Genomic DNA, 23,965 nt, shown 5'->3' with positions numbered 1-23,965 from the left:
ATGCGAGTACAGAAGCATGAAGTTGTCAAGAATTCGAATGATTATTAAAAACACACGTAGCGTGTTTGAATGCGTTTGTTGTTTGATATTACAACACGCAGAGAAAAAACGAGGATTATAAAAATAGACAGTTGTAGATTCGTTCTATGCGTGGTGCTCAACTATCATTGAAAGTCATTAAGAGATGCTACTACCACAATCTCGCTGCATACAAAACGTAAAGAACTTGCTAGTGTTACTTAACCGCGTTTTGGTTAACCAATTGACGTTCACTGACGTTTATTGCGACTATTAAGTTTTGCGATAACCCGTGACCCCTGAGCGACGATTAAACTTAACAAATTTTCATCCACAGTGCGCTGAACAACGCTTCTCCGAATCAACACGGTTTTTCCGTTGGGAATCCTGTAAGAGTATCATTCAGAACTATGAAAAGTTTAGTAAACTCGATCAACGATGCTGTCACGGAAACTCTCTTCGGTTTGTCGTACGCGTTCCCTCAATTGGAGTATCAAGTGGCTCATAAAGTTGTTCTTATGCCAATGGTAGTATGCAGTACATAACCTTACACACCTAGTTATTAACCATGTATATGTGCAATGTTGTTTAAATATACCTTCGTTGTTCAAACAGATTGATTGAAGTGTTTTGTATTTCAGCTTCAGGATCGAAAACACAAGGTATCACTGATATGCGGCGGTGGAAGTGGACACGAACCATTTGCAGCAGGTAACTTCCTCTATTTAAAAGGAAAACGGAATATGTTATCGAGTAACTTTGTTCCAGTTATCTGCCTTACCGGCCAGTGTCTAGATGTTTGCCATATCTCAGGGGCAGACTATTTTTCAGTGTTTACAGATAAGAAACGAAATCCCAAGCATTGTTTAATTATCTTAAAATTGTTGCAGGTTTCGTTGGAAAAGGAATGTTAGCTGCTTCTGTCTCTGGTTCAATATACGCTGCACCACCATCGCAACACATTACTTACGCGATCGAACGTATTTCCACGTATGATAAATGTTAGTTGAACGATCTGAATTCCTCGTTCGATCTCATTAATAAAACATTCCTTATTAAGAAGTAATGTATGCTTTCAGCTGGTATTCTAATGGTAGTGCCGAATTATACTGGAGACTGTCTGAACTTTGGAATAGCGATTGAAAAAGCAAGACAAGCAGGTTTGAACGTAAGATAAAGAGGAGAGTCGTTTATCTCGCGAAACCTCAGTCGCGATTTCGTTATTTTTCATTCTCGTCTCACTTCTATGTTCCAGATCGCAGAAGTAATTGTAAACGAAGACTGTAGTATACCGAAGGAAGAGCAAGGTATCGCTGGTAAACGTGGTTTAACCGGGATCCTCTTTATCATTAAAATAGCCGGTGCATTAGCTGAAGAAGGACGCAGGCTCGACGAGGTTCAAAAAGCTGCACAGGATGTTCTACAAAATATTGCCACTTATGCGGTTGGACTGTCTGCTTGTTCGATACCTGGTCAGAGATAAAACATTATATAGAAAAACTATATATTTCTATTGAAAATTATAACCATTACTTACGCAAACTGCTTCAGGTCAACCTGCGATGTTCGAGCTCGCAGAAGACGAGGTTGAAATTGGCATGGGTATCCATGGAGAGGCTGGATACGGAAAAATGAAATTGAAATCATCGAGCGAAATAGTCTCGTTTATGCTGAAACGTGTATGCGATGCTCTATCTTTGCAGAGTGAAGATTCAGTCGCAGTTATTGTTAATAACTTCGGAGCGCTCAGTCAACTGGAACAAGGAATTGTCGTTCACGATGTAGTCAGTCAACTTCGTAAGTAAGAGTTCAATTCATATACTTAATAATATTAATACAGTTATTTGGAAATACAGGAAGTATGAACATACAACCGCTTCGTGTATATTCGGGACTATTGATGACGTCGTTGAACAGTGCTGGTGTGCATATTACCCTTTTAAAGATAGATGAAAAGAATAAAAAGATGTATCTCAGTTGCTTGGACGCGCCTACCGATGCACCAAAGTGGCCAGGCTGCGTGTACAGTGTTCCTACGGAAAATGCAGTGTTTCAGGATTCGATATTACGGATCACAAAAAGGCGAGGAATTGAGATTGATACACAGTTACAGGTCTTATTCGAACGATGTCTGAAAAGTGCTTGTGAAGCTCTAATTCAGAAGGAAATTCATCTAAACGACCTAGACAGGGGATGTGGAGACGGTGATACAGGATCGACGCTTAAACGGCTAGCTACAGGTATCATCAGTACATGTTACTAATTACATATGGTTGGTGGTCTCTTTTATAATGTAGAAAATGTTTTTACTATAAGGAAGGAATTTCTACCGACCGTTTCTTTCTACATATTTACTTTCAGAAATTTTGCTGAATCTCGGTAGGTTTCAATTTTCACATCCATCGTCGGTTTTTACCGAATTAGCGAGTATAGCCGAGGACCAAATGGGTGGCACATCTGGGGCATTGTATTGCTTATATTTTACTTGCATCGCGACGGAATTGGTGCCATTCCAAGAAAGCGATGGTTGGCTACGTATTTGGGCGCGAACATTGCGCAGCGGTTTCAATTGCTTAATGAAATATGGAAAAGCGAAACCAGGCGATAGATCTATGGTGGGTATTTCGTTAATATGTATTACATTCTTAGTGGGATATCGTTAAACTGCTACGTTTTGATGTTCGAATATTCTTCGTTGCTTGCTCAGATTGATGCACTCCATGGGGTTTGCGAAACCCTTGAACAAATGTTGCATAAATCATTGCCAGAAATTTGCGAAGCAGTAAAAACAGCAACATGGCAAGCATGCGAATCCACAAAGAATATGAAACCTAGGTAAGCGCAGAATACAGTAATCAGAAGACAAGGAGGGCTAGCGATTTGTATCGTATTCTTCTAAATTTTTCTTGTAGTGTCGGACGGGCAAGCTATGTAAAACAAACGCAATATTTACAAAATGTAGACGCTGGCGCGTTTGCAGTTGCAGTTTGTGTTGACGCTATTACGGATGTAATTAAGAGCTTCAAATTTTAATGTTAGCCACCATAATACTGTAACATTGTACAATATTTGTATCAAAAGCATTAACTTACATTAGCGTATAACTGTCACGAATTAATGCTGAAAGTAAGTAAGTAATATGTATTATTTTCTACACGCAATTCTTACACAGTTAATATTTTAAGCTGCAAGATTCGTTTAATATATAAATTTTTGCTAATCTTGAGGTGTTAATTAAATATACTTTTCCTTCTTCTATTATATAATAATTTCGACTAGGTGAAAGTACATATGTAAATAGCCTGTCGATGAGATGAGAATGCCATGCACCAACTTTCACGTTGTTGAACAATGTCAAAACAATCAGAGCGTATAGAGTGAATGGTTTTCGGTTCGAATTGTTCGATTATTATCAGTTGGAATCGAAGACTGATCGGTGATACACTTTCCTTTAATCAAAAATCGTTTGCGACAATTTTCAGTATTAATAAAATGTTAAAATTAATCAACTTATACTTCTTTGTGGTCCTTCTTGCTATTACAAGTGCTACGAAAAATGCGAATAAACTTTCTCCAGGTAATTTGTGATCGTTCAAAGTAGCTGATCAAAAGTGACCAAACAGTGCAAGTTATTCGTTCCTACTAAACTATTTGGAAAAGTAATAAGTCTAATGTAAATTTACAATTATAGTTGAAAGATTAAGAAGAAAGTCAATCGATGATGACATTGAAGAACTCACGATAAAAGAACAGCTCTTCCAGTAAGTATAACATTGGAACGTTCAACAGAAACTTCTCAAAGTAGAAAATATTATCAGAATAATACAAATTATGTGACAAAATGTATGGAAGTGGCATCAGTGTGTAACATATTCTATAAAACGCGTTTAGAGATATTTTTACAGAGCATCAGGAGGGTGACAAATTGCAATTTGGCTACGTTTGCGAAAATCCAGTTCAGTGGGAACAAAGATTTGAAGAGAAAGATCTTCGGAACAATCGCCATCGCGGGAAGGTAATCGCATAAATGTTACAGTATTGCAATAAGACGTATATAGTCATAAAAAAACTTAAAGCCTACACGTATTAAGAAATGATATTTTTACAGGTCAAATGGGGAAACGTAGATGGCGGCTATGGCGAACATTATTGGGACATAAATCATAAATAACGTTTATAAATATGCGTCTAATTAATAAAGTTATTGGTCTCAAAAACGAGTCTTCAAACGCAATTTTGTTGGGCTTAAAAGAAAGCATTAAGCTTCTAACAAGCATCGAAAAATGGTAAAACTATCCGTCGACAATAAAACGCTCGTTCTTTACAGATAGTATGGTATATTTTATCCAGGTTCTACTGGTATCATTACATACAGTTTTTCCTATACGCTTGTTTTTTTTCCAGTTACGTAACGTTTCTGCCGCCTTATATACTTTTCGTTAATATAAAACACGTATATAAACATAGATCGAGTATATTGGTGTTTACAGTAATGAATGGTTAAAAAAAGTCGCACACCATTTTCGTTATTTATTTCAATATACGCTTACGTGAAGACATCAGTGTTTTTTTTTTTTTGCTTTTATATATATATTTTTTTCTTCTCTGTTAAATGAGTGACACAATTCTTTTCTTTACTCTGTGCTCTACTACGTACAAGTTGTTGCGGTGTTATATACTTTTGTGTCTAGACGAATAAAAAATGAGTAATCGAAAGAAACATCATGACATCATTGCACGTGAATTCTTAAGGGGGTAAGAAACAGATTTGAAAGAAAAGAGTAGCATGTGATCGAGGAAGAAATCGCCCACAAAGAAATTGAGAAGTGAATCGAATCGAATTCAATGTAAAAGGGGTAAGAAAATATTTCGCTGTCGAAGGCAACGATTTATAGTGTACGATCGTTAAGTATAATCTTCCCCCATTAGAGCGAAAATACAAATGTTCTATCACACTACGTAATATATACGGCTACACAAAAGGTGCTCGGTAAGGTATGCATTGTTCAACACGGTAGTCCAAACTAGAATAAAATGGACAATCTTAAAACGAAATTAAAATGTTTACGTATAATCTTTATTAATCGGTCCTTTTTAAGAATCGTACGGATCGCTAACAGTCAAAAATTGAACACGTCCGCAGTTGAGTTTATATAAGTACCTTTTAGCGTAACGAGAGAGATACGAATATGATTCGATTTCAATGGACTTCTGATGAAACGATTCGAATTTGATTTGTAGGGTTCTCGATTTCTCGAGAGCGAAGGACCATTGGTAAAAGTTGTCGAGTCGCAGAGAAGTCAACACGGAGACATTCGTCTATAAAGTAACGAAATTAAAACCAACTTTCTTAAATAGCATTTTGTTCATCGCAGAAACGAGTGACATGGAAGTGAAATGGAAGAAATATGGAAGCTATAAAAAGCAATTTAAATTATTGTAGCTTTTCTTTCTTTGTTCTTGATAATCCATAGAAGTAATCGTTAGAAGCATATCCAGAGTGTTAACAGAAAACAAAAAAGGCGAATGACTTCTGGTTCAGCCATGTACAGCCAAAGCGTTTTCCCCTTTGCGCAATCTCTACGAATCTACAACTTCGACCATTGTCCCTTTCGAAACGCTGTGTCACTAGAAACAACAATTTTGATTAATAAATTATGACATCGATGTGAACTTCATCGTCCAAAACGAAAGTCGATTTATATACAATAGGAATGCAAACGAGGGAATACCTGAAATGCGCGTTAAATAGAAGAGTTTCGAGACCGTAGTCCCTTAACGAATGTACAAATTTGTTTTTTCTTTTTTTTTCTGCTTCCTCATTTAACTCCGAACGGATGTAAAATTAAAAAATTGGCACACCTTACGGTACATCCTCTTCCTTCGTATATTATGTATATGTATATTATGTATACGTACATGTATATATGAATGTAAATTAATAATTATGTTTATGTGCGTAAGGTTTCTTACTTGGCAAATTCATTCTTGTTACTATGTGGAAACTTACACAGGGCTAAATTGCGCAAAATTTCACTGCACGAATCGCAAGCTGGTAATAGCGCCGCTCTCTCTCTTCTGTGCAATTCATCCGTTTGCCAATTTCTATACAAATGTGTGTATCCGACGCGAGAAAAACACGTGCTGTCGTTCTTGCCAAATAGTTTCACTCGCAAAGAAACGAATAGCTTCCGAGTAAATGATCATTCTTACGAATCAGAACATTTGAAAACCATTGTACTTAGCAATACTGGAACTAATTCAGAACACATTTTCAGAAAGGTAGTAATCGATAACTAAGATACGTTGTAGCTAAAAATAACAGAATATTTCAGAATTTTGCGCAATAATCGCTCTCTGTACGAATCCAGCATTTGAACCGGCGACGATCGCCTCCATTTACAAAGACTAGGAGAACTTTCCAACGGTCGCTGTAATAGAACGTATCGCCGATAGCAATTCTGTACACGCATCCTCTTGACGCCGTCGGTGACCTTCTATCCGGAAGGTAAAAAGTCGTTCTTAAATTTAAACATCGAACAGTTTCTCGTATACGTATTTACAAATGTACACGCTCTAAGTAACTGGTATGCACGAGATAAACAAGGTGAACGACAAAGTTATATACTGAAATATCGATAATAATGTTTATCGTGTTAGAAAATATCTCGTTCCGTTCCACGTTAATCTACAATACGATACGATCTTTGAACAGACTGCGACTGCTGGCAAGTTGACCGTGACGTTTACTTAATAAATGTGTACTTTCACCATTGCTAGCCCTTTAACGGCTGTATTCGTTTGAGCGATGAATACTTCTTGTACAAGTACAGTATATTATTACTATACGAATAAACTGTTTAAAAAAATTAACAATTAAAGAGTAAGCAACTTATAAAGTATGTAGAAGAATGATAGAGTATTAAACAGATTAATATGAGTAAATAATAGAAACGAATAAATATTAAGTTAGTTAAGTATCTGGTTAAATTAAGAGAATAAGTAACGTACGGATACATATGTATACGTCAAGGTAACTAAGTGCAAATCACAGATAGAAAATGTTTACCCTAATACTGTTTGATAATTGATTGTTCTATAATTACCTTCCTAATTACAAATTGATTTACGATTTAAGAATAAATAAATAAATAATTCTTAGGGAGAGTATATTCGAATGTACGACACGGTTGATCTATTTAATCCAATTATTATCTTTGAAAGGACACATTTATTAAATTACTGCCCTAAATTATTGATATCTTAAAGCTTTGTTTGGCACGTGTGATTAGAATGTTTTTTAATACGAAAATGTTAGAACGTTTCTTAACACGAAAGAATCGATGCAGCGCTTTTGTTTTTGTGTTTTTCTTTTTTCTTTTATATTCACTTTGGTTGCCATTATAGTTGTGACACACTTTCTATTTATAATAGCGCTTATTTGGTTCTCCATGACTAAATTACACTTAAAACACTCATTTACAACTGGACTACTATTTAAGATGTACATCGAGTACGTTGTTCCTCGAATAAAACGTACGAGAAATGCCTGTCTATTAACTTTTCCTTAGGATTCGAATAGATTTCGTTTTTTTTTTGTGCGATATAGCTTTGTAGGAGGTTCGCGGGCTTCAATCAGTTTTTCAAACGTTGCTTCCTACCTAATCCAAACAACGATCACCATCTTGAGAAAGAAAGTTACATTTTCAATTCATTTATATTATTGTTCAACTGGTATACGGTGGCATGATTAGCGTTATTGGAACATTCATGATCCATTGCTGTTTTATAAAATTGTTACGAATATTTTTCTAATAAATGAAATTACCGATTGTTCAGAATATGTATAAATAATACAAATATACCAATACCGTCCCTCTCAAAACTTTAACAAGAGGTATATTTAGACTTTGCATTATAGCAACGTTATCCACGGAAAACTGATTTCATCCTGCGAACTGTAGAAAAGAACTCGACTCGCGGCAAAGTCGATCCCACAATACGGTTCCATCGCACGATCGCCGCTGAAATCGAGTCACAAATTTGGCACTGTCACGCACGTGCCGGTCATCTAACCATTTCTTCCTTTCTTTTGTACGGTTCAGAAATATTGTATATTTATAAAGATTATTTTTCATGGCAGTATTCACGTTGCGTTGCTTCTAATATGGAAACTCAAGCTGTCTAACCGCGAGCATTTTGGAATTTGTCGACTTTCGGCGAGATTTTCAATGGAAACTGCTATTTTTCATTCTACTAGTAAACAATCTCGATCTGCTTTCAATTGTTCTATAATAAGGGGACCGTTGAATGGAGTGAGAGCATAACTGGGTTGAGAAGATCGTAGCAGGATTAAATTTATCAAATCGAATTGTAAACACCCTGTTTTCCCCTAATCTAACGCTTAAATTACCAAATGAACGACTGAGGAAACTATGCGTAACACGTTAAGAACAATATTGACGGAAAAAGCGATTTCAGGAGCTTAGAATAGGATTCAACAGTGAAGTACTTAAAAATAACAAGGACCCCTCGCTAAAATCTAACGTGAGTAATTAAAGATGACAGCAATTCACACGATAAAACAATCAAGCAGTCGTGTAACGATATTATATACTTAACAAAAGCAATAACATAATTGAATAAAAATGATTTCAATAAGAGCAACGGAAAAGTAAAGTGGGAGTAGCTAAGATAGTAATTCGTCGCGCAAAACGCTCGAAATCGAAACAACTCAGTTTCCTTATTATCGGCAAGCACGTTCGGAGGAATGATTAAAAAGGAGAAGAGAGAAAACGATAGAGAAGATGATGTACGCCCACTGAGCGTGCAGAGGTTGCACGTCGGGCGTTTCTACTGATATCATCCTCTGTCAACGGCGCCTCTGTTTCTATTATGCCACTTGCACTTCAGAATCCTCACGTAGGTTCGTCGGAATGCCGCGTTGCACAGGGCGTAACACACTGGATTCACAGTACTGTTGATATAACAAAGGTAATAGAAAAAGTCCCATAGCTCTGGCGGTATGTACCACGAGCAGGCGGTGATGGATTTTATAAGAACAAGAATATTGTACGGTGTCCAAGTGATGATGAACGCCAATAAGATGGCCGACAATGTCTTCGCGGCCTTGCGGTCCGCCTTCTTCTCCTGCAGCTTTTTCTTCTTCTTGTTCGCGGTTTTATTCGCGGGCCCTTTAACCACCAACGCCTTTGGAATGTTCTTCGTGCTGAGGGGAATCCTTATGTCGGGCATGTGAGACGGCCTCCTGGTGTTCATCGAGGGGCTCACCGATTCGTCGTGATACATTTTTATGCTCGGGCCTTCTGTGTACTTCCCCACGCCACTGGTGTCTTTTGTTGGAAGTCGAATTAGAATCGTGTAAACCTACGTAGAAGATTTTCGTATGTCAGAAAGTACAGCTCGTATAGGATGCGTACAGCTTGACCCAACAAAACTGACATTCGCTGTAAGGTATCTTTGTTTTACCATGAAATGATGGGCGAGTACAGTAAAGCGCGCCAGTGTATCTCGTTTAAGCGCATACACTGATATACGGGGTCCTGCGAGATGAGTAGAACAAAAACGTAGTACCTACTTAAGTTTCTATTCAGACGACGCATGCACTTTACTTTCAAATGTGCCAGCGTTCATTAGCGGGTCTCACTTTTGTTCGGTCAAGTAATAATTCTGCAACACTCGCTTTGTACAGGGTGGGTTTTCGCCTATTTTATTCCTTCTTTCAACGCTAAATTCGAACTTACCTACAAAGACATTTATGCTTGTAATACAAACATGAAAAAATTAGTATTTTGATAGAATGGAAGAATTGAAAGAATTCTAGTCTCGTACGCTCTAAGTTGTACATATTAAAAGGCGAATGAATATACAGTAATTTGCGGAGCTATTGAGTAAAAAATGTTAAACAAAGCCTGCAAACAGATATTTTCCATGCGTAACACGATAGAAATCTTATTGATACTGCATATGCTTTATTAGATTTAATTACTTTTTTTTTATATTGACCACCTGGTTACGAAACATGCATGGATACCATACGTAGCGTGCAGCAATGTTAGTATGTTAATAAATCGAAACATACAGAATCGCTAGAGATGCTTTTCGTTGATAATTCGCCGCCTTTCACCGGTCTTTTGTATTCTTGGCTGTCAGCAATACTGATCGTTTTCTCAACGGTTAATGTGCTAGGGTGAATCCCACTTAGAGAGGCAGATCGGGAGACCGTACCAGTAAGAGGGGTTTCCACCGATAACGGCGTTATGGCTTCGTCATAGCCGTGGACCGTACGATTACTTTCAGCGCCTTCGATGTCCTCTTCCTCGTCGTCGTCCTCGCGACCGCTGTGCCACCATGCGATGCACCACATCTTCAGCCACATCCACGAAAATGGTCTGTGCTTCTAGGAAGGAAAGCCAGAGCATAATACATTAAAAATTAGAGACTAGCGATGTACAGCTGGTTGCTTGTCGATAGAAGCTTGCGAGCCTTCCTTTGAGAAGCTTCCTTATTAAAAAATACTACAAGACATATCTATTAGTAGGAATTCGTCTCGAATAATCTGTGTAACATTTATTTATGGTGCTTACCGTTTTATATTGAGGGTAATGTTTCTCTAGATAAGAGACCGCAATATGTGTCGCACTCATGTCTTCAACACCTGTGCTAGACTCGCTCCTAGGCCTCCTACAGTCTTCCATATCCAACGCTTCGTCGCTAATCAGACATAAGCAAATCAATAAATGATACATATAATAAACAAAATGCTGCAATTAACGTCGATTCTAATTATAGTACTCAATTTCAATTCAATCAACTATCATTCAAAACCACGTGTATTAAGGTATTTGCTTTAGTATAACGTTTAATTATTTCGCCACACTGCGGTAGGGACTGTACGTATTAGCACGCTTTAATACTAAGCGCAATAGTATACAGACTCGCAACCAGAGCTTGATTAATTTACATGTTGCCCGCGAGTCCAAGCAATCACCATTAAGATGTTGCTATATATATCGGGCATGGACTTATTTTGGACAGTAAAGTAATATCTGTTTTGTATAGATTTTATGCTCCACTTCTACATCGTCATCCTTGCGCAAGATGGGGAAGTCTACATTTGTCTTTACAGCTCACGAATATTATCCTCGTTTTTTCTATTTTTTCTTGCATTTTGTAAAAAAATAAGATATGAAGAAGGAGACTAAACAAAAAAAATACATATACAACTATGCCCTAAGAATATTATTTGTAATATATTTGCTGTCTTTCATTTCTTCTGTCCGTCAATGTAAAATTTTCGAGAATAAATCGAGCAATTAACCTAGAGTTACTCCGTTTGCTGGCGTCTTGTTTCCCAGCTTGCAAATATGAAAGATCTTTCTGCCGCTTCTGGGTCTCCTGCCATATTCGTCGGTAAAGAATGATCATCACGGTAACAGGCACGTAGAATGCAGCAATCGCGGTACCAAATGTGATGTAATGATTTGTCTCGATGAACTGAATGTAGCAGGAAGTGATGGGTACCGTTCTTTGGCCCTCGATGTAAGGCCAAGCGTAGATCCACGGTGGCCATAGAAGCAGTGAGATTCCCCATGCGCATGCTGAAACACATTATCCAAACATTACTCGACAACTGCCGCTATACAAGAGTGAATTCTATTTATTTAACCACAGCTAACTCACCAATCATTATGGCTGCCCTGGAAGTAGTCCTCTTGGACCGGTAAGTAAGAGGCCTCGTCACAGAGAAGTATCTGTCGAAACTAATAATGAGAAGATTCAATACCGATGCGTTGCTGGCCAAGTAATCCAACGCTAACCACGTATCGCAGACATGCGGTCCCAACGGCCAATAACCAAGCACAGTGTAAACCGTGAAGAGAGGCATGGAGATTAGACCGATCGCGAAATCGGCAACCGCTAGGCTGAACAGGAAGTAATTGGAAATCGTTTGGAGTTGTTTGTCGATCTTGAACGAAATCATCACCATTATGTTACCGACAACGGTTGTCAGACTGAGCAGAACGGCGATAATCACTATCATCACACGTTCCCATATCCCGTACGTGTGTGGTTCCCCGCCGCAGTCGAGACCGTTGCTAACGTTGTAACTCTCGTTTCCGGGAATGTCCACGGCTGAAGTCACATTCATGTCTGAAGAGTTCGCTATTGCCGAAAAATAGTTTGTGCGTTCTGGATGCGAGTCTTTCAGCATAGAAGTTTCCTCTCCTTCGTATGTCGCGAATTCGCTGCTCTACGTAGTTCCACTAACATTCTTATCTCGTGTATAACGTACCGTTTCGAGGTACACCTGTACGCGTGACTTTTGTATTATTTAAAACTTTCTTTCCTTTAAAATTATTTCCTCCCCTCCCTTTCTTTGTTTACCAAAGCGCGTCGTTTCGCCCGTACAAATTCTCCTCTTTTTTTGGTAAATCTCTTTTTGTTCGTCTACTTAAAGCAATTCGTTTTACATATAAAATTGTTCTATTTATCAGCTAATTTATCGTTTAGAATTCTTTTAAGGTATTTTCTTTTGCTTCAGACACGCCCGACTTATCTCATTTCCCTGCAGCTTTTTGCCTTTGTGCTCGTGTTTTAACGTGTTCCGCGTTTGTTCTCGTAGAAATAGTACCTCCAGGCTTCGTTTTCTCATTTGCGTTTCCCTCTTACAGTTTTTCCAGCTAACAATTCTTACGGTTTAACGAAAATACCTCTTCCTCCTCTTTTGTTCTCTCTCCCCCTCTCTCGTTCTCCTTCTCTCCCTCTCTCCCTCCTCCCTCTCTCTCTCTCTCTCTCTCTCTCTCCCTCTCACTTTGTTTCTCCCTTGCCAGCTATTGTTTCTATTCCACGGGTATTCAGAAATGTTTCTCTGCTCGTATCCGCTTCACATGTCATGTGCCCAGCCAGAACATCCCTCTTCGAAATCCGATCTCTTTGCAAGCTCTTCCTCGCTCCCTTTGCATGCAAGCAGCAAGGATAATACGCGCGTACGCACGCACGTACGCACGCACCACTGCGAATCCTTCCTCGTTGAAGCCTCTGGACACTTAGTTCCGGGATGTAAAGAGCCGAGGGATGCGTCAACTGCATACCCTCCTCAGTGATCGTGTTGATGGCGCGTGATCTGCGAACAGACGTCAATATGATCTCTTACTTCGTACGCGTGATTTCAGGAAGAAACGACAGAGAAGACAGGAACTCCTTTATACTACCGTTTGTACCAGTGATTCGTTAATGTCGATTAAATAGGTCTCGGTATTATCGACTAATAAGGATCTTTCTCCCTCCCTATCTTGATCTAGATATGAGAAATAGTCTATGTACCAAGTTAAACAATATATAACTATATTATTCGCGTAGCATAGGAAGATATGCGGGTTGCAGCCTATTATGTGCTAGGGTTCACGAGTTTTAGCCGCTCAGGGTCATTTCTTGAGCAGAGATCGAGAGGAAATTGACCCCCACCTCCTAAGCCTCTCGGCTGTTCGAGCGCTTGCCGCGTAGGGTTTTGTGATTCTCGAGAGGTATAATAGGGTAAGAGGAAGGCTTCTTGACTCAATACACGGGGTTGCAAAAAGGAGCGCCGAGGCAGAGTAAGCTGGATTATGAAAGAATGCGATACACCTATATAAAATAGAGAATTATTAAAAACAACGTATTGCAGTAAACATTATCGATAAAGAAAAAGATAGCCGATATAGAAGCTGAATTAAAACGGAATAGATAGAGAAAATTTAAAGGCTCTGAACATGCCTTCGTGGATGATTTTTACTCAGTTAAAATTAGATGATGGAACTATTATTTGTTGATACAAGTGATTCATACCAGTATCCAGGCTGCCATTGCCACCGTCGATGCCAATATGCCCTGGGATGTGCGAACAAGCATCACACTCAGATACGCCGCAATATGCAGCCAAATGACGTGAAATCATTTTGAATACTTATGATGACCCTGTAAAAATGATGAGATGTTACGACTTCAAGTATCAGCAAAGTTGCTGGTTAATTAATATACAGCATTGATTCACTGTATCACTAGAGGAACCTAAATCAATTATCTTTTTAAATGACCAAATTCTTGCTCTTAATCCTCAAATATTATGCTCGAATTTGTACGAATTCAACGTTACTTGCTGAACGGGAGAAAATATCAGAGAAAGCTTTGTGTAATCGTAGATCTCTACAAAATTTCTAGCGTTCACAACGTGGTTTATTATAAGTGGCATGGTTGCACGTCGATAGCTTTGCATTAGTTCTCCTTATTCAAGCTATAAATAATTTTCCGATATTGTTTCATCCTCGCACGCGTAAGCGCCCATAAGCCACACCGTCAAGCGGTAGTTCTCTGTTCGTACACATTAAAAATATCATCTTGAGAAAAGATCACCCGTGGCTAATGGAAAACTGCGCTATAATAATATCTTTCGTGGCCTCGTTACAACACCCTTTCAATACGAATGAATATTGAAGTGTGACGTGCTGTTATCAACATTATTAATCGTTCTATTTTTGAACCAAGGATTTACTAATAATAACTTTAGACAATGGGTCTATCTGCAGGCAAAAATCATTCGAACATACGCTTGTGTTGAACGCAACGTGCTCCATTCCAAATATTCCTTATCGAGATTTTCTATCGGTACGATAATTATATCGACTGCGATAGTTACACAAAAGAAAGATCGAAATAGACGATAACCAAAGTAGAATATTTATTAATAACCGATAATTGCCGATGCATGACCACGGTGGACCTAACGGCCTTTGCATCCTTCAACTCATTCTTCTTTGGCATCGCAACTATAAAAAGATCAAAATAAGTATAAAAAAAGATAAGCTCTTTCCTTCGCTTAGTGAACGTATTGGTGAAGTAGGCAAGGTAACTACGGTTTTACAGTGTTTGAAAATTGCTCGACGGTAAACAGATTCTTTGACGCCAATTTATTAATCGCATCGTCACGTACGTAACTATTCTGCGCGAAATTGAATGCGTTAACTACCGACATCGGGCCTAAAACTTTTCCTGATCAATCTAATATCTTATGTATCTTGTATAACACGGTGGTAAGTTGGAAAAGTAGTGCGGTGCAAGCTATTGCGACAAATCCGGACCGATTGACCGGCGAATAATGTACTTGAACACGAGTTAACTATCACAGAGAGACAATCTCAAGGGTACACTGCCCGAGGAAATAGGGACTATTGACCTGTGCTGAAGCGTTGGTTCCTCTGAATCGATTACATTCCTGGCCCATTCTGGTTGTTACCTGATGGGAACACCTACATTCCTAAAATAAAATTTTCTGTCCTTCCCAGGGGATTTCTGCTAAAAAAAACAATTGAAATTTCCAAATCAATCTCTTGGTATTGTTAATTGTACAATTGTGTCGTGATACGCTAATTGAAAGAATAGCCTGAAGGTCTTTGTGATGAGTGGTACCGGAAAAAATGTCCCAGGTCAATCTCCGTGGATTTACCCCGAATGCAGTCCTACAGGAACTCTTTGTACGCCTGCTGGCAGTAAGCCGAATGAGGCGCGTAACTGTCCCGAACAATTTAACTCTTGACCGTAATTAGCAACGCTACCGAGTTCAACCCATTGAACTGCAACTTTAACCAGTTGTTATAGCTTAAAGATAAGCGGTTCCGACTGCTACTGAATTAAAAAAATTCGCAACTCTCTACGGGCGTCCTGCAATAAGGAATTAGCGAATGAGAACAATCTTTTTGTTAGAAATTCTCAAACTTGTCTGCTTTAGTCCTGTGTTGTCAGATTTATAGAAGCTTTTGATTTTTATATACGTAGTCCAGTAGTTTGACCCGGCCACACCCGGACATGCGAAAGTTCATTACTCCGCCCCAGGAAGTTATGGTACATGGACTAAAACTTGTACGAGAAGGTACTCAATTGCTAACAAAAAAATCTAGCCAATACTTTCAAAACCTTCGTGGAATAAACAAGAAGACAAGTTGATAATATAAATACAACCGTAAGAGTTGCTACATGTGGGCAATTTTTTTTTTCTAGACGAGTTTCTAGTTAACTAAGAATTCCTATTTAATTTACCAATTGCTGAGAGTTGTTCGTCTGATCTAGGGAGCGACATCTAACTCTTTAGCTACTTTAATTAACACTTCAATTATCTTTTCCAGCATCTCAAACAGTTACGTTAGATTAACCATTTATTTAATATTTTAAATGACGTAGCTACTCTAAATGCCTGTGATGGTTACTCAGATAACTCAAGTAGCTAAGTAATTTAATAAGTCACTGAAATACTCACGCGAATTTATTTAGGTCAGATTAGATAGCTCAAGTACCCCTATCAACTTTGTTGTTTAATTTAGTAATTGACTTTTTGGATAGTTTTATCAGTCTTTTGAGCATTTACAGTCACTTGTCACATTACCTTATCAGTTCTCTCGGTAACTTTCTTCCATAGTTTAATTAGCTACTCAGATAACTTCATTAAGTACTCATATAGCTGCCATAAGTTTATTAGCTAGCTTAGATAGAGCTCTTCGATAGTTCTATTACTTAGATAGAACTTAAATAGTTACATTAGCTTGTTAGGTAACTTTGTTAAAACTTTAGACCCTTTTCTCTATTCTTTGAACATTTTATTTTATCTAGCTTTACTCTTTTTGCTTTCTTGGTTCGCTGAACGAAAACAGGAGAATAAAAGTTGCACTTTTCGTGAAACTGGCTGAAATTACTAAGTTCGAGAGTCTGTATCTTTTAAACACTTTCGAAACCAAGAAAGTGATGACTTAAACTTTCCCTAATTTCGTATAAACTAAACGTGAAATGATCCTTGTCCCCTCTAAAATGTGTCTGACCGAACGCGATCTATTCTACTAGATTACATTGCTTCTGCCCCATTTTCGAGTGTTTCCAATTCAGATTTTCGTTTAAATGTAACAAACAGTACCGAAAGGAAAGTACGACGGAATAGATTTACATACTTATCGTACTCACTTCTCGCTGATGCGTACTTTCTGGAACTCATAGTTGTTTAACGACAGCATGTCACACTTTCTGTTACATCGACGATTCCTCTTCTGGGAGCGCACCAGAATTAATGACAGCACCATCACCAACCACCGGCATCTTGAACCTCGTGAACATAATAATGTACTGTTGGATGCAAGAAGGGCTTTAGCATTAGAACAACTACAAAGGAAAAATATGACTTTCTTTAAATTTACACATTTAAATCTTTTATACGGAAACGATCTCGCTAAGCATAGAAACTAATTAATTCGCTAATGTTTAAAGACGTATTACTCAAAACTTACTTTTGCCACTATGGCCCTTTTTGCATTCAATAATACGATTACGTCCACGAATCTACTTCTTCACCGATCGAATCTCGTCTGACGTCGCATTCTTCGAGTGTATTTTACAGTCACGGTATATATCACAGTTGAGAATGTTTCAGCCGGTGTTTTGCGGAACGCCAGGAACAATTACTATGCATAAAAAGGTACACGTGAGTGTGATTTAAATCCAAAACTGTAAGCGCTACCAATCTCTCGAAAATTAATCGCACAAGAAATATTTATGTATATTCAGTAATCGTTGATGAAAACTGTCAACAATAATTCTAGAAGCCAAAATGGTCCGCGAAAGACCCGAGAGAGCGTGAAGAATGACTTCATAGCATTGAAACTAATAGAAATCCTATGTTCACGCACCCAATAGACTATTACTGTATAAATACATGTATGATTACTTTAATTTTTAAGTAAAACTAGCAACATTGAGGTCCTTTTTATGAAATCCCGTTTCGACTTCCGCCGTTGAACACGAACAAATTACTAGAGAAAAGTAATCATGTTCGTTAACACATATTTCTTAGAAACGTATAGGGGCATCGATTTGTATTCGTCTCGTATGGTAATGGACAGAAAATGGGGAAAGCACTCTAAGCTCTGGAGATTAGCTTGGACGGCACTCCTATACTCTGTGACTTCAGCATACTGATCGTGATAACGAAGTGTTGGGCATCGTTCTTTGACTGTGCACAAATGAAGGCAAATGAGTTCACGCAATCACGTTTTCTGTAGTCTTATTGGGATGCGAACTTTTCCAATTTTTAAACTCTTCACCAAACTAACGTTTGAGAAGCATGTCTCATACATTTGCTACAAAATAACATTTTTGTATTTAAAATTTCGTTTTCGAGGGAAACAATTTTGAGAATATGTTGAAAATTGAAAGAAATGATTCGACCAATCTTGTACTGATGGAATTCTCGAGTGGAACGTGTGTAATAAACGTAATTTCGGTAATATTGACTAGTTACTGTAATGATGATAGAGAATTTACGTACTATTGCCAATGCCAAGGACTTGGCTGTTCAAGGCCTGGTTCTCAACAACGTACTATGCGAGAAGTGCTCTGACTATCACGATCTTATCACGTTTCATGGCTTTTATCGCATGCACATGCACGCATTCCACACATCTGATCTGCAAAAGACTTCTGTTTATGCACATAATACAAAAATTGAATTGGTGGAATATAATACAATGCACAGAGTGGCACATATAATATGTTACAAACTGATTTCTTATTAACTTATTAAGAATCTTATATAATTCTTGTCCTATTTGAGACTTGGAGATTTTGAGATCTGCCTGTTATTATGGTTGAGATTAAAATAGCACTTTTCTCTTTCTGTGGAAAAAATGTTTGAAGCCAAGTCCCTTTAAGTGAATATCAGGTTGGCGAACTTGTACTAAAGGAGTTCACAAAGTAAAGCCATTTGCTTTGGCAATTAAATCCCAAAAAAAGCATTTAATTGGAATTATAATGAAAGGCACGCGAATTAAATCAACCACTGTAGGAAGCACTGGCAACCCATTTTAATATAAAAGCGTACAAAATGTTACAATATCGAATGTAATTAAAAGGACTTTTGTAGTCACAGTTCTTGGCTAAAGTGAGCACTTAAATTTATTTATCTTTCCGATTTTTATAATAAAATTATAATCCACTCACGTATGATAAAAATATAGCAAAAAGTGGAATTGCTTATACAAATATAAAACAGGAAATGAGAAAAAAATATTTTGTTAATATAATGTACACGAAATAGATTACGACTTTGTAATTAAGTGAATGAATACGTTTTCTCGGGTTCCTTTGCAGATTGTTATCCTTTTTATATGGAAAGTTCAAGAAATCTGCCATTAATACGAGAAGAAAGAGTGAACTTTAATCTAAAAATCCAGATTTTTCCATTTTGCTGAAAGCTGAGACGGTGATAGCACTATTAAATTGAGGATTCACACAAACTCGAGCACCTCGGTTCTTTAAACGCCTGAATAATTTTTTTCTCTTCTAAAGTGAATCATCAAAATTTTTTAATGCATTCACCTAGATATTAATACCCTCGTTTCTATATTTGATATCTCTTTAACAGCGTCATTTACTTGCAAATATAAGCTCACTTAATGGAACAAACTAAAACTGTTACAGTTCCATTTTTCGATAAGTAGAACTGTGGAATATTAATGGACGTACGGGCAAAAATGTGATAGCCAGCGCGAAATATTTTTATTTCAGTGGACCAGACAATGCATCGAAAACGAAAAATGATTTTGTACGTAGAAAACAAGAATGTTTAACGAAATATGCACACACACGAATGGCTAATCAACATTTATACAAGTGAAAAACCATACAAGCACAAATGGAAACCTACTAAAAATAAAAAAAAAACGTCTGCTCGCAATTACGCGCTGTTCTCCCAACCATATTAGGTACGGAATAATTAAAGAGAACCCTGGCTGTACAGGGTGTCCCGCGTAATTGGGACAAGCTACACCCTCAAAATGTAGATAGAGTTCGATATTGCAAAGCAAAAAGAAAAATTATGTTACACGATACGGGTTCCCTCTCTATCTATATAATTCAACCTATGTGATTCGGGAAACTAAATAAGAAATATCGAATAAATGTTTCTCGATTACTCACTTGGATTTCGAGGAAAAAGGATATTTGCGTAAGGATTAAGTGAAAGGAGTCCGATGCAAATCCAGAAAACCACACACACAGAAATTCCGTTTAACAATTACGCCAGGAAATGTATCACTTTGCATGCGCATTCGCAAACAGTTACCTGCAAAAACGAACAGTTACATATCTCGCAATTGAAAGGAAAGGAAAGAAGAATGTTTGCAGGCAAAATAAAAACAGGAATAAGTAGAATGAAAGAAGCAGCTTCCCAGGAATATGTGTCACCCATTGAAAATAAACATTCTAACTGTTTCCGCTATCGTCGGCGACATATCTAAAATGAATGTATGCACGTAAACAGGAAACGCATTAATAGCAACAAGGATTTTTCATCGTTTCGATGTAGTTGTGCTGGAAAGTATTTTCATTGAAAACTGGTATAACATCATTTACCGTCCGCGACCTCCTGATATTTGTTTGTTATAGTCCAAATTGGGTGAAATGAAACATAATCGGTACATATATTAATTATATATGATGCATATGTTCGTGCATATTTTGTATTAAACATCGACTTTATCACTGAAACTCCGTTTCAAATTCATTTACCAAAATAAGCGTTACTGCGCCAGTATAGTTAGAGTTATTATACGGTACGGTTTCCATTCATGTCTTGACAATAGCGAAAAATAAAAATTTACTTTCTTTCATTCTCTCTCTTCTCTTGCGTTCAATTATATAATTCCCCCTGAAAGAAAAATTGTAGAAAGAATAATAACTGCGATGGAAAGGTATAAGATATGATAATAGAAAATAAATATAACTAACTGGTTTTTTTGGAAATGAAATTAATTACAATCGAATTGCAAGTAAAAATACAGCCACCAAAACGACCTGAAACGTAAATTAAATATTTTTGACTGTAACAGAGAATTTTAGAAGAATTTTAGTAATAAGTTAATAAAGAAACCAGAAATATCTCGACTAGTTAAATTTTAAAGGCATACAACTTTGATCGATCTCTCTCTCTTTCTCTCTCTCTCTCTCTCTCTCTCTCTCTCTCCCACTCTCTCTCCTTTCCTCAAAGTAACTTGAAAACAATGGGACGAAAAAAATGATATAAGAATAACAAAGGAAGGCGGGGAAACAGACAACGGCGAAAAGTGCAAACACTGCGAGGGCACGAAAAGATCTTTGGCGCCTGTAAAGAAAAAAGACTATTAACAAAATAAACAAACTTTTTACGATAAATTTGAAAATTGTCAACCAACAAAGAGATATTATATTACCCTGGAGGACGAAGAGTAAAACGTCTTTTACACAGAAAACAAACTTACGCAAGACGAGTTATAAGTTACGTAGTGGACCAATGAAAATACAAATTGCGATACCGCAAATATTGTAACCAAATTTGTATGCACGAGTATAGAAATGCTTTTTTAGGAAAGTGTACGTACTTCGATCGAAAGTGTCAAATAAGATGAGAAGTGAAAATGAAGTGAATAACATTGTTACTTTATATAATCAAATAATAAAAACAATAGCAACAATGTCAACGGTGGCGCCATCGATGATACTAATGGCGATGACAAAAAAAAAAGAAAGAAAAATATCAACAACAAAAATACTACACTCGTAACAGTAATTACATCGAATCCAGCGAAAATATTAGTATTTCGATGTACGCACTCGTACGACGAAGCTGAAACGTTCTAACCCCTATATTTACCATACTACGATCGCAGCATAAACTCGCTACCATATAATAGCACGATGAAAATTACGTAACAGTCATTTAAGCGATTTTTTCGAACACTCTTTACCTTCTTCGGCGTGTTCACACATCGACAATTAAACCACTTGAATAAAAATTCATCGGTTCCTCAATAATACAGCGCACCTTTCATTCTGTTCGTTCATTGTCTCCGTCGCGTTACATTTTTGCCAATTAACCAAGGAAACGGAAACTGCAAGAAACGTAACGTGGAACGTTCACTGGTCTCGGCGTCAGAATTTGAATGAGTAACCGTTAGGCGTGGTAGGAAGCCCGATAACACAGGTCGAACGAAAAAAAAAAAGAGAAAAAAAACACACACACACACACACACGCACGCACAGGTTAGTCTCGGTGTTTTCGAGCCGCAAAAATCTCTGGATCGACTTGAATCTTTCTGATTGCAGTAGCTGTCGAGAGATTGTCACGTCGGAGGCTAGGATACGCGAAAGGTAAGCGAGACGACGGAAGGATAAAACGCGAAAAAAGAGTGAAAAAAAATGCTGGCGAAACGGGGAATAAAATCTAATATCTCGATCGATAAGAAGCAAAGAGAACGAGTTGTTTATCGGGCGAGACGCAGCGAGTTTAGCAGGAAAACACCGGGACCGAAGGATCGAGCAACCGTGGTGGTGTGCGAGGTATTTACGCGAGTCAAAGGGAGAGGCAGGTGACAAATATCCGTCCGATGGTTCTACCGAGGATGGAATATCGAAAAACTTCACTGACACAAACAAACTTATCGGGCGAGCCTGAAAATCCACGAGCCGATGCGTTTTTCTGTTGCAGTGCAGGTTTACACATCATTTAAAATCACTGGCACAAGCAGCATCCCCGTGGAAAGAGGCGGGACAATCCTTAAGGGAGACTCTCTCTCGCGTGCATCGGTACACAAAACTATGTTCCGGGCCTATTATCAGCCACGGCTAAGGATCCGATGGATGCTCAACGGGTACCACCACCCATTTTTCCGCCGATCATCAACGGCAACCACTATTCCTCCTCGTTATTTTGATTCACACTCGTAGCCGAACCTAAACCCGAGGAAGATAGACAACACAACAAGCAGGCACACAGATCAAGAGAGGACAGACCGCGTGTATGTTATATAATGTACCCGCGTACGTGTAGACGCGTGAGAAAGAGTAAGTGAGCGAATAAGTGAAAAAGAGAGAGAGAAAGAGAGAGAGAGAGAGAGAGAGAGATCAGAGCAAGAAAGATATATGTATGTAGTGGGGGAGGAAAGAGGGAAAGAGAGAAAGAGACAGAGCAAGCGAGTAGTGGGGAGGTAATAGACAGAGAGGGAGAAATGTAGAAGAGAAAGAGAGAATAGGCGTGATAGAGAGAGAGAGAGAGAGATAGCAAGAAGAAAGAGAGAGAGAGAGAGAGAAGGAGCAAAGTGAGGGAGAGAGGAGGACGCAAAGACGACGATGATTGCACGAGGGATGCGTCCGCGACGGAAGTACGAGGCACACTAAGGGCGTGGGCAATCGGAGCAAGGCCGGTGTAGAGTTCCGAGGGGAGGACCACATTGATTTTGATTTTCGAAGCGTGCGCACGAGTCTCTTCGTGTTCAGCTCTGCCCATTCATACGTATGGGACGTTGGTCCTCGGCTAGTACATAGTATTCCCTCGATCGTTCCGCATTCGACGTTCAACTCCCATTTTTTTCTTCTTTACAGGCAGATCTTCCGGTCCCACTCGGTTCGAAACGAACATAACGCTTGGACGAGCTCTTAATCTTGAGAAGTTGGAATTTATGCGCGGTGTACACGTTACCTTCGAGGCTATCTCGCGTGTTACCGAAGAATGTATGTACAAAGAATAGGTAATTCGAAATTCGATAGAGTAACGCAAGACTTTGGAATGCGAAATTCTCTATGGATACAACTGCACATCTTTTAAGTTAGATTGGTGCCTGAAATTTAAGGTTACTCGTAACTTAACTCCCATTATGTACTCTTCATTATTTGATTACCAGAATTGTATCCGATTTTCATTGTCCTTGTTAATATTTTGTACAGCAAAATGGTAGCGATAGGTAGCACTGAAGTAGACATCATACTTTCTCCTCGAAGGCTGAAACGAAGACAAGAATTAGACGAAGTTATTTAACGGTCGAAGAACCTGTATGAAAAATGTTGCCGCGCTGAACAGAAAGTATAAGAGTACGCAATAGAA

At 38.2% G+C, this 23,965-nt stretch overlaps 4 protein-coding genes across 16 annotated transcripts; 2 read left to right on the top strand and 2 right to left on the bottom strand.

Annotated features, from left to right (window-relative positions):
• The first annotated feature begins 209 nt into the window (after window positions 1-209).
• Window positions 210-3,066, top strand: LOC143427062 (triokinase/FMN cyclase). The gene is made up of 10 exons (XM_076900890.1): window positions 210-545; window positions 660-729; window positions 909-1,019; window positions 1,098-1,186; window positions 1,274-1,490; window positions 1,570-1,815; window positions 1,875-2,258; window positions 2,380-2,633; window positions 2,726-2,853; window positions 2,931-3,066. The coding sequence occupies exons 1-10, from the start codon at window positions 429-431 to the stop codon at window positions 3,049-3,051; spliced, it is 1,737 nt and encodes a 578-aa protein (XP_076757005.1). The 5' UTR covers window positions 210-428; the 3' UTR covers window positions 3,052-3,066.
• Window positions 3,067-3,320: 254 nt separating this feature from the next.
• Window positions 3,321-4,324, top strand: LOC143426833 (uncharacterized). The gene is made up of 5 exons (XM_076900506.1): window positions 3,321-3,595; window positions 3,648-3,653; window positions 3,710-3,779; window positions 3,910-4,033; window positions 4,127-4,324. Exons 1-5 carry the CDS (start codon window positions 3,400-3,402, stop codon window positions 4,187-4,189), a joined length of 459 nt encoding a protein of 152 aa, XP_076756621.1. The 5' UTR covers window positions 3,321-3,399; the 3' UTR covers window positions 4,190-4,324.
• A 4,391-nt stretch (window positions 4,325-8,715) lies between these two features.
• Window positions 8,716-12,542, bottom strand: Machr-a (muscarinic Acetylcholine Receptor, A-type). Its single transcript, XM_076900423.1, has 5 exons — window positions 11,722-12,542; window positions 11,360-11,639; window positions 10,626-10,752; window positions 10,121-10,438; window positions 8,716-9,405 (listed from the first exon to the last, which is right to left on the bottom strand). Exons 1-5 carry the CDS (start codon window positions 12,251-12,253, stop codon window positions 8,881-8,883), a joined length of 1,782 nt encoding a protein of 593 aa, XP_076756538.1. The 5' UTR covers window positions 12,254-12,542; the 3' UTR covers window positions 8,716-8,880.
• A 143-nt stretch (window positions 12,543-12,685) lies between these two features.
• LOC143426789 (uncharacterized) lies at window positions 12,686-22,622 on the bottom strand. Of its 13 annotated transcripts, none has more exons than XM_076900424.1 (5): window positions 22,514-22,622; window positions 21,834-21,977; window positions 17,343-17,516; window positions 17,023-17,161; window positions 12,686-13,165 (listed from the first exon to the last, which is right to left on the bottom strand). In XM_076900424.1, the coding sequence occupies exons 4-5, from the start codon at window positions 17,136-17,138 to the stop codon at window positions 12,850-12,852; spliced, it is 432 nt and encodes a 143-aa protein (XP_076756539.1). In that variant the 5' UTR covers window positions 17,139-17,161; window positions 17,343-17,516; window positions 21,834-21,977; window positions 22,514-22,622; the 3' UTR covers window positions 12,686-12,849. The 13 variants fall into 13 exon arrangements, 12 of the variants coding, with proteins under 12 accessions (XP_076756539.1, XP_076756540.1, XP_076756542.1 ...); XM_076900425.1 differs by having other exon boundaries at window positions 22,434-22,555; XM_076900427.1 differs by lacking the exon at window positions 22,514-22,622 and adding an exon at window positions 18,346-18,518 and having other exon boundaries at window positions 21,834-22,082.
• Between the last annotated feature and the right edge of the window lie 1,343 nt (window positions 22,623-23,965).

This window comes from Xylocopa sonorina, chromosome 9 (assembly GCF_050948175.1).
Source record: "Xylocopa sonorina isolate GNS202 chromosome 9, iyXylSono1_principal, whole genome shotgun sequence".
Lineage (NCBI taxonomy): Eukaryota > Metazoa > Arthropoda > Insecta > Hymenoptera > Apidae > Xylocopa > Xylocopa sonorina.
The sequence above is the reverse complement of the archived record's forward strand: the minus strand, read 5'-3'. Positions and strand labels throughout refer to the sequence as shown.

Excerpts from the sequence above, each read along its gene's own strand:
- LOC143427062 (XM_076900890.1), top strand. The coding sequence starts at position 429 with ATGAAAAGTTTAGTAAACTCGATCAACGATGCTGTCACGGAAACTCTC. Across the intron at positions 546-659 it reads AAGTTGTTCTTATGCCAATG|CTTCAGGATCGAAAACACAA; the intron begins GTAGTATGCAGT and ends TTTGTATTTCAG. Across the intron at positions 2,259-2,379 it reads GCTTAAACGGCTAGCTACAG|AAATTTTGCTGAATCTCGGT; the intron begins GTATCATCAGTA and ends ATTTACTTTCAG.
- LOC143426833 (XM_076900506.1), top strand. The coding sequence starts at position 3,400 with ATGGTTTTCGGTTCGAATTGTTCGATTATTATCAGTTGGAATCGAAGA. Across the intron at positions 3,780-3,909 it reads ATAAAAGAACAGCTCTTCCA|AGATATTTTTACAGAGCATC; the intron begins GTAAGTATAACA and ends AAACGCGTTTAG. Across the intron at positions 4,034-4,126 it reads ACAATCGCCATCGCGGGAAG|GTCAAATGGGGAAACGTAGA; the intron begins GTAATCGCATAA and ends ATATTTTTACAG.
- Machr-a (XM_076900423.1), bottom strand. The coding sequence starts at position 12,253 with ATGCTGAAAGACTCGCATCCAGAACGCACAAACTATTTTTCGGCAATA. Across the intron at positions 10,753-11,359 it reads AGCAAACGGAGTAACTCTAG|CGACGAAGCGTTGGATATGG; the intron begins GTTAATTGCTCG and ends ATGTCTGATTAG. Across the intron at positions 10,439-10,625 it reads ATTACCCTCAATATAAAACG|AAGCACAGACCATTTTCGTG; the intron begins GTAAGCACCATA and ends TTTCCTTCCTAG.
- LOC143426789 (XM_076900424.1), bottom strand. The coding sequence starts at position 17,138 with ATGGTGCTGTCATTAATTCTGGTGCGCTCCCAGAAGAGGAATCGTCGA. Across the intron at positions 13,166-17,022 it reads AAAGTACGCATCAGCGAGAA|ATCACGCGCCATCAACACGA; the intron begins GTGAGTACGATA and ends GTCTGTTCGCAG.